The sequence below is a fragment of the Castanea sativa genome, chromosome 8 (assembly GCF_040712315.1).
Source record: "Castanea sativa cultivar Marrone di Chiusa Pesio chromosome 8, ASM4071231v1".
In the NCBI taxonomy this organism is placed as follows: Eukaryota; Viridiplantae; Streptophyta; class Magnoliopsida; order Fagales; family Fagaceae; genus Castanea; species Castanea sativa.
The window spans coordinates 54794204-54801626 of NC_134020.1; the positions used below are offsets into that span (position 1 = coordinate 54794204).

The following is a 7423-nucleotide window of genomic DNA, read 5'->3' on the forward strand; positions in this document are numbered from 1 at the left end:
TAAAAAATCCTACTCGTTGTTTATATAACATTGTGTACAGTGAAAGATACAAGGGGACCTGTACAAGGACGTTTACCAAAACCTCAACTAACTCAGCCTAGGTGGCGTATGTGCTTCAATCACCATTCTTTGGAGTTACGTGGCCCTTTTTTACCCAATGAATTTTCAATACGTAGCTATGTGCATATAATACACTTTGTTTAACCTTCTAACAAGCAAGCTAACCAAAGTTAAATAAATAAATATTTATATATATATATATATAAATTAAATCTGTTTCTTAAAAAGTTAAACATAATTTCAGTCCTCCAAAAGGAATAAGACTAAAATTAAACAAGCTTGTCTTCAATCTTTATCCTTGCATGCTAAATCGTGGTTACCTTACATATTAATAACAAAAAAAAAAAAAAAAAATCGTTTATATATTTTTAATATATATTATAGAATTTGGATCTCATAAAGGCTTATTTATGGATTATTATTTTTTTTTAGAAGAAAAAGATTAATCAATTGAAATAAATCACCAAAAAATTATCGTATAGTCATTGGCCAGGCCAATATAAGCTTAACTGAACGTAGCAGTTGGTACAACCGTACAACTTTTTTTTTTTTTTTTTTTATAGAAGTTTAGCTTATAATGGTTAATGCCAATACTAGCATTTGTTGATTTTTTTTTAGAGAAGCAACCGCTAACAATTAGAACCAAGTACTTGACACTTTGATGAGTTGCATTAGTTACATCTTTTCTTTTTCTTTTTCTTTTTTATACAAAATAGAATTATACTCTAACCTAATCTAAGTGTATATGTGTGTAAAACTCTCTCCTAGAGACTTGAACCCCGGCCCTTACCCCTCTCACCCCACAAGCACTTATACTTGTGGAGTGACCATCGCACCAAAGGTGTGCATTAGTTACATCTTAATCTTAATTTAAGTTGCACTTTCTTTTTTTGGTTCCCAAATAAAGAACGCTCCAAATTTTTTTTCCCCGTAGTATGATGAGTTAAATACTATTTATCATCCGGTTAAGAAATCAATATATATATATATATATATATATTTTTTAAATGTATTTTTAATTTGTTTATTTTTTAAGGCACTAGTTTTTTTATTTAAATAATCGATGGGATTTGAACTAAAATCTATTAGATGACTTTTGGACACATGATATTTTACTACTTGAATTAATTGGAACTCACCATAAAAATTATAAGGAAAAAGTTAATAGATGCCATAAAAGCATTGGTTTAAGAATTAACTTTAGATACTTTTTATGGAAAGAGAAAAAATAGTTGATTTGTTTTTTTACAAATTTTTTATATTTCCCACTAAAACAATATCAAAACTTTTCTAAAATTGTCTATTTATAAATATCTTAAGAACAACTATTAATTGGACCCAAAATTTAATTAAGAGGCCAAGAAATTGGCATAACAGCCTATAGTCCTTTTTTGTTGTGATGCACTAATACTAGGCAAAGGATATCTAGGCTCTCGCATCAATGAAGAACGTAGCGAAATGTGATACTTATTATAGGTGACTTGATGGCTATACTAGTTTAGACAGGCATTTTGAGTATCGTTAACTTACACGGTTATACCTAGGTAACATTTCTCTTTATTTTTTTTAGAAGAAAGAGATTTACGGTAGATGCATCATAGGAAAGGTAGTTGTTTGTACGCTAAGGATTATTTTTATTACTTGGGGTGATGATTATATATTGATTATTATCGAGTTTGACCTGATTATTTCATTTATTTGGGAGAAAAAAAAAGAAAAAAAAGAAAAGAGAGACCTAATAGGCTTAGATGCAAGTCGTTTTCACATGAAGCAACTAATAATGCCAAAAAACATGTTATTAGTTATTACATCTAATGGACCACCTCATGCATATCTACCTAATGAAAATTTTCTCTGTACTACCCTGATGTCTCTTGCTTTCCCAAAAAATTACTCCTTTCCACACTTGCAACTTTGAAAATTGAATTCTCATATTTGAGGGATACAGAACAGAATTGAAAAGGCAAGTTGATAAAAGTTGGTGAGAGCCAACAATTATCAATCCATTGTTTGACACAACCGACCGCAGCTACATGATTTGGGAAATGATACAGAAATTATGGGTGGAGAGGAGCGTTGAAGACCATTAATTTACATCAAGATTCAAGTGGACACAACAGGGAGACTAAGATTGATATGCCAACTCTCTACATTTCATTTGAAAATGAGAGGATTTTGATCTAAATAAAGAATGGTTAATATTTTGATAAATTATTGATTATTTCAAACGTTTAATTCATGACCTTTATTTTGATATTATGAATTTGTGATAAATTAATGATTGTCTCAAAGCTTAAACTGTTAAACTACTAAAAAATAATAAATTTAATTATCTAACTATAATTCTAATACATCTTGATGGAAGTTTCACTAAAAAAAAAATCTTAAATGTAATAGACCCCATCTCACTCAAAAAAATCTCATTAGTAATAAATGCACGTCACAAATAATTGTCTTCCTCTCATTATCAAAAAAAATAATCTTACTATGCATATGAGTATCATCATATAATTACATTTTTTTGGCAAGTATAAATTAATATTGACCTCATTTAATGGTCAACGATTCAATATCAATCTCTCTCTCTCAAAAAAAAAAAAAAAAATTCAATTTCAACCTTAATTTTAAAAAATCTATATATATATATATATATATATATTATTTTTTTATTTTATTTATGATATATGGCCCATGAAATTAAATTATGTTGCTGTTAAGTGTAATCATAATGATGTAAATAGTAACTATATAGCTTGCTATCATGATACAGACATAACAAGCTAGCTTCTTCGATCCGCGTTTAAAAAAGAAAAGCTGGATTAAAAGAAAGAGCTAAACCTAGCTGGAGAAGTCCTTTTATGCCGGCAAATTACTCAAGACAGATGGGTTCCAGATCATTTATTATTTGATGTCTTTGAACTCTTGCATATCAATATCTCACACTATATATCCCCATCGGTACAGAAAAATGCATATGCAACAAGTTTTGTCAAATAAACATCAAATAATAATAAATTGTAGAAAACGAAATATAAAAATTTAAGGCACTTCAACATGTCCTGGTTTTAATTTGAATTCTAGAGACATCAAGAATGTACACAGAATGGTGAATTTTGGCCACATGATTGGTCCTATTATTTTCAAGAATACAAGGAATTGTGCCGTAAACAATGTTGATGATTATGACTTTGAGTTTTCAGTCCATTATTGTGATTAATTAACCCTTATTCAATATTTAAGAATGCAATAATGAGAATCAAATTAGCATAAATTGTGGGCACTGTGGTCAATTCCTTGAATTACAAGTTTGTAAAACATAGTATAACTCGTGCTCTTAGCTTTGTAGGTTATTGCGTGTAGAATAGTAATGCTAAGGACACAATATTTTTTATTTATTTATAATTTTTGTAATTAAAACAACGTCACTTTTATATACTTCGGTCTTTCACTAATAATAACATATCATATATCAACAATTACAAAAAAAAAAAAATTATGAAAAATGATGTATTTCTACACTAGTGTGGAGAAGAATAGAAGGAGACACGAAGCCACTTTACTACTGTTTCTTTGGGCTAAAGAAAACAGCAAGGCAACAGCTCCAAATTAAACCTGCCAAATAAACAAAACCACCAAGAAAAAAACTTCTTCCACAAAGTTTTGTTTTACATAATTAATGATTTATATTTATATTTTTGGACCCAACCAAAACCCAAATGCCCAAGTTGGCCAGGATGATATTTTGTAGAATAGTATGATTGAGGGACAAAAGTCATTGTCTAAGAACTATATATTATTATTCTTATTATTTAAGTGCTAATTATAAGCTCAACTTGTACCCCAAGTCCCTCTTCATGTCCATCATATGTTCATGTGTCTCCCTATATATAAGATAGACTCACACTACATCTATTTCAGTCCTGTAAAAACTCTCATAAAATCTCTCTCTCTCTCTCTCTCTCTCTCTCTCTCTCTCTCTCTCACAGACACATAAAAGAACAGAACTCTTTGCTTTGCCTTTTGTGAAAAGGGAGGAGAAATGGGTGCTCTGGACTTTCTCTCAAACTATATCACTATTTCCACCCCAAGGAAGAAACGAAAAGCAATGCAGGTATACATAAATATCCATCCTATCACTCTCTCTATTTCAGTGCGTGTGATATTGATCTCCTTGTTAGCTAGCTTGTCCATGTCATATCTGATTAATCGTTCTTTTTTGTTGTTCTTGTTTTTTCTGTTGTGTGTGTGTGTTGCAGACAGTTAAAATCAAAGTGAAAATGGACTGTGATGGTTGTGAAAGGAGAGTTAGAAATGCTGTTTCCAACATGAAAGGTTCATCTCTCTCTCTCTCTCTCTCTCTCTCTCTCTCTCTCCTATTTTTTTCATGATAAGGCAACAAGTTCTTAGCTCACGTTGAGGGTAAATAAGTCTGTGATGTGTGTCCTGATGGGAAAATGTTTAATCCTCTCACAGCCTAGCCTAGCTAATTAAGTACAGTTTTTAGAAAAGTTAACACGAGGTAGCACCTAAACTTTTTTTTGAAGGATTTGAGTCTTTTCTCTTTTTGATTTTTGATTTTTTTTAGAAACTTTTTGAACTTTTGAATATTTGTTATACGATATTTTTTAATTTTAAATAATATTATACATATTTTTATATATTTAAATATAAATAACAATATTAAAACAACGATACAAAACGGCACTTTAGTGTGACTAGAATCACACAATAGACCATATCATATGCTTGACTTGAGCTGTTTTGGACCTTTTATCGTCTTTCAGCAATAGTCAAAATGTATCTGTACATATTTCAGCTCCCTCGTGTTGGAAACTGGAAAATGTAGCGGTAATTACGTTGACCCTTTCTACCATAAAATTTTAACCAAGACGTAAATTTTCTGCAGACTTCCAATTCCACAGCATGTTTTGCTATTTCTAACGAAACTTGTGGTTCTCTTTATGTTAAAAACGACTTACGTCACACGGCATGGTAGCTGAATCTTGGAAATTGCCTCTCACTTCACGCCTTTATTAAGACTTAAAGCTTTCACTACTATCTTGCAGTTAAACTGATACATCTCTGTATACAAAAAAAAATATTTTAAAGTTTTGAAGATAAAATATTCGAGTGGTGAAGTTAAAAGTATATCATAATTATCTTTAATAAAATATATTTTTTCTGTTTTAATTTGTTTGTTTGGTTTGAAGTTAAATTTTGTAAAAGAACACTATTTATTATCTTGTGTGTTTTATAAAAATGTATAAGTTTACAAAAATTACCTTTAAATAAATTTATTAACTTTTTTTAAAAAAAAAGTTATTCTTAATGGAGCAACTAAAAAAATAACTCAATTAAATTGATTTTTTAAAATATTTGTTAGTTTTCTTTTTAAGTAGTTTTAAAAATAAAATAGAAGTATAATAAAAATATTAGTAAATTAATTAATTTTATTTTTAAAAATAAATCAATATTTTAAGATATTTTAAAATGGAATAGACGATTAGGACCGACAGAATAATAAATAATTAAATAAAAATCTTTCACTGCTCATCATGGAAAGCATTAAAAAAGGTCTAGTACTCATGTACTCAACCGTGCTGTCAGCGTTTGCATACCTTTCAAGTGTATTAAATGCAATGCAAAATCCCATAAACCAAACAAGCCCTTAAAATAAAAAAGCTGTAACCTGCTAGAATGGTACAGTAGTATTTCTTTTCCAAATTTTTTCGCAGGCAAATCTGATCAATTCATAGGATATCAGTTATCAAAAAAGAAAAAGAAAAAATCCCAGGATATCTATACAATCCTCATCAATGTTTTTAAACTAAACTATTCAACGTCACCTTTGTAACCTTAAACTTATCTCTTTTAGTTTTTTTTTTCCCCTTCTGAATTATTTATTTTATTTTTTAACTAATAACATTCAAGTGCACTAGTGGATCTTTAACAAATGATTCTTTTAGTTTTTTTTTTTTCCCCTACTGAATTATTTATTTTATTTTTTAATTAATAACATTCAAGTGCACTAGTGGATCTTTAACAAATGATCTTATCTTTCATTCAATTATTATAGCTAAGGGTGGTGTTAAAGATAATACAAGTTTTGATTTGTTATCAATTACAAACAAAAAAAAAAATCAAATATTTATTTATATTATTTTGCTAAAGTGGTATGAATCATATGGTTAAAGAAAGTGCTAGTTGAGCAATAGTTTATTGGAAATATGGAATTAATTTTGTGTTTTGATTTGATTTTTCAGGTGCAAAATCTGTGGAAGTTGACCGAAAGCAAAGCCGGGTAACCGTAACGGGATATGTGGAGCCAAACAAGGTCTTAAACAAGGTGAAGAGCACCGGAAAGAGAGCTGAGTTCTGGCCCTATGTGCCATACAACTTGGTGGCTTACCCTTATGTGGCTCAGGCCTATGACAAGAAGGCACCGTCTGGTTACGTTAAAAATGCTGTCCAAGCACAACCTGACCCAAATGCAATAGATGAGAAGTTAACTTCACTCTTTAGCGATGAAAATCCAAATTCATGTTCCATCATGTAAGCAATTTTAATGGAAGAAGGATAGGAGAGAATGAGAATTAGAATATGGTTTTAGTTGGTACTTTGAGTTTGTATGGAGGGGAGTCTTTTTTTTTCTTTTTTTTTTTTTGTGTTTTCAGCATGTAGATTTTCTTTAAGTTTATGTATTACCTTAGTCCTGTTTAATTACCTAATGATATAATAGTTTTGTACACACGGCTTGTGTTCTCTTTGGAATGGATGTATTATTTCCTAAGCATGGTTTCAGATTCGATTGCCTTCCGATAGTTGATTTTTTATTTTATTTTTATAAATACTATAGGATTTGAATTTTATGATATAAGTTCCTATGATAATTGTTTTTTAACATCAAACAAAGATTGTTATTAAGTTAATTGGAATTCAATTGGATAATTAATTAATTTGTCTATCATATATTTGATGGTTGCGATAATAATGCAAGGCCAAAATAGGCAATTGGGTTGCCCTTACATTCTCATGCATTAATTCTATATGTACTCGCGAACACATAAAGGAAAATAGAAAAAGTTGTCCAATTTTCAAAGACATTAAAGTGGAGCAGCTAGGAATGTATGCACATTTGTACTTTGTGGCCCATAAAAGGGTGTGAAAGTAAACACAATTATTGAGCAACATTCTAATGGGTCAATAAGAAATGTAAATAATTAATGAAATACTCTAAATTTCTTTTATTACTGATAGTTCAATAATTAGCACGAGAAATTTTAACCCTCAACGTCTTAAAAAATATTAGAAAGTACTAATTAAGTGGTAAAGTTCTTGACAACCCACCAAGTTTTTAACAATT

General features: G+C 29.6%; 1 protein-coding gene across 1 annotated transcript; it reads left to right on the top strand.

Annotated features, from left to right (window-relative positions):
* Window positions 1-3925: 3925 nt before the first annotated feature.
* LOC142607078 (heavy metal-associated isoprenylated plant protein 20-like) lies at window positions 3926-6808 on the top strand. Its single transcript, XM_075778493.1, has 3 exons — window positions 3926-4171; window positions 4317-4392; window positions 6324-6808. The coding sequence occupies exons 1-3, from the start codon at window positions 4100-4102 to the stop codon at window positions 6614-6616; spliced, it is 441 nt and encodes a 146-aa protein (XP_075634608.1). The 5' UTR covers window positions 3926-4099; the 3' UTR covers window positions 6617-6808.
* Window positions 6809-7423: the final 615 nt, after the last annotated feature.

Excerpts from the sequence above, each read along its gene's own strand:
- LOC142607078 (XM_075778493.1), top strand. The coding sequence starts at position 4,100 with ATGGGTGCTCTGGACTTTCTCTCAAACTATATCACTATTTCCACCCCA. Across the intron at positions 4,172-4,316 it reads AGAAACGAAAAGCAATGCAG|ACAGTTAAAATCAAAGTGAA; the intron begins GTATACATAAAT and ends TGTGTGTTGCAG. Across the intron at positions 4,393-6,323 it reads TGCTGTTTCCAACATGAAAG|GTGCAAAATCTGTGGAAGTT; the intron begins GTTCATCTCTCT and ends TTGATTTTTCAG.